The 1069-nt window shown below is 55.6% G+C and overlaps 1 protein-coding gene across 1 annotated transcript in view; it reads right to left on the bottom strand.

Moving 5' to 3' along the window:
• The window catches only part of Z518_02589 (uncharacterized protein), a gene marked incomplete at both ends in the record, with an annotated part of 6217 nt that overhangs the window by 1140 nt on the left and 4008 nt on the right, over nt 1-1069 (bottom strand). Inside the window, one exon of the mRNA XM_013419617.1 lies at nt 28-1065. Coding sequence (XP_013275071.1) covers nt 28-1065 — 1038 coding nt within the window. The remainder of the gene's footprint in view (nt 1-27; nt 1066-1069) is intronic.

Raw genomic sequence — 1069 nt, 5'->3', positions numbered from 1 at the left:
GGCGTCCTTCTCGAGCAACAGCTTGACCACCGCCTCATGTCCGTTCTCTGCTGCCCACGACAGTGGTGTCTGGCCGTCTTTCTTGTCTCTCGACTCGAGGTCGGCGCCCTTCTCGAGCAACAGCTTGACCACCGCCTCATGTCCGTTCTCTGCTGCCCACGACAGTGGTGTCTGGCCGTATTTCTTGTCTCTCGACTCGAGGTCTGGGCCCTTCTCGAGTAGTAGCTTGACTACCGCCTCATGCCCGTTCTTTGCTGCCCACGACAGTGGTGCCTGGCCATACTCCTTATCTTTCGACTCGAGGTCGGCGCCCTTCTCGAGTAGTAGCTTGACCACCGCCTCATGCCCGTTCCGTGCTGCCCACGATAGTAATGTCTGGCTATACTCCTCGTCTCTTAACCTAATGTCGGCGCCCTTTTCGAGTAGTAGCTTAACCACCGCCTCATGCCCGTTCTGTGCTGCCGATAATAGCGGTGTCTGGCTATCTTCCTTGTCTTTCGACTCGAGGTCGGCTCCCTTCCCGAGTAGTAGCTTCACTATCGTCTCGTAGCCGTACTGGATAGCCAATAATAATTGCTCTTTATCATATTCTTTATCTCTGGACTCGAGGTCGGCGCCCTTCTCAAGTAGTAGCTTGACTACTGCTTCATGCCTGTTCTGCGCTGCCCATGACAGCGGTGTCTGGCCGTCTTCCTTGTCTCTCGACTCGAGGTCGGCGCCCTTCTCGAGTAGTAGCTTAACTACTGCCTCGTGCCCGTTCCGTGCTGCCCACGACAGTGGTGTCTGGCTATTTTCCTTGTCTATCGACTCGAGGTCGGCGCCCTTCTCGAGTAGTAGCTTCACTATCGTCTCGTGGCCATACTGCGTAGCTACTAATAATTGCTCTTTTCCGTATTCTTTGTCTTCTGACTCGAGGTCGGCGCCCTTCTCGAGCAATAGCCTAACCACCGCCTCATGCCCGTTCTCTGCTGCCCACAATAGCGGTGTCTGGCCGTATTTCTCGTCTCGCGACTCGAGATCGGCGCCCTTCTCGAGCAACAGTTTGACCACCGCCTCATGCCCATTCTCT

This window comes from Rhinocladiella mackenziei (assembly GCF_000835555.1).
Source record: "Rhinocladiella mackenziei CBS 650.93 unplaced genomic scaffold supercont1.2, whole genome shotgun sequence".
In the NCBI taxonomy this organism is placed as follows: Eukaryota; Fungi; Ascomycota; class Eurotiomycetes; order Chaetothyriales; family Herpotrichiellaceae; genus Rhinocladiella; species Rhinocladiella mackenziei.
This window is presented reverse-complemented; position numbering and strand designations above follow the sequence as displayed.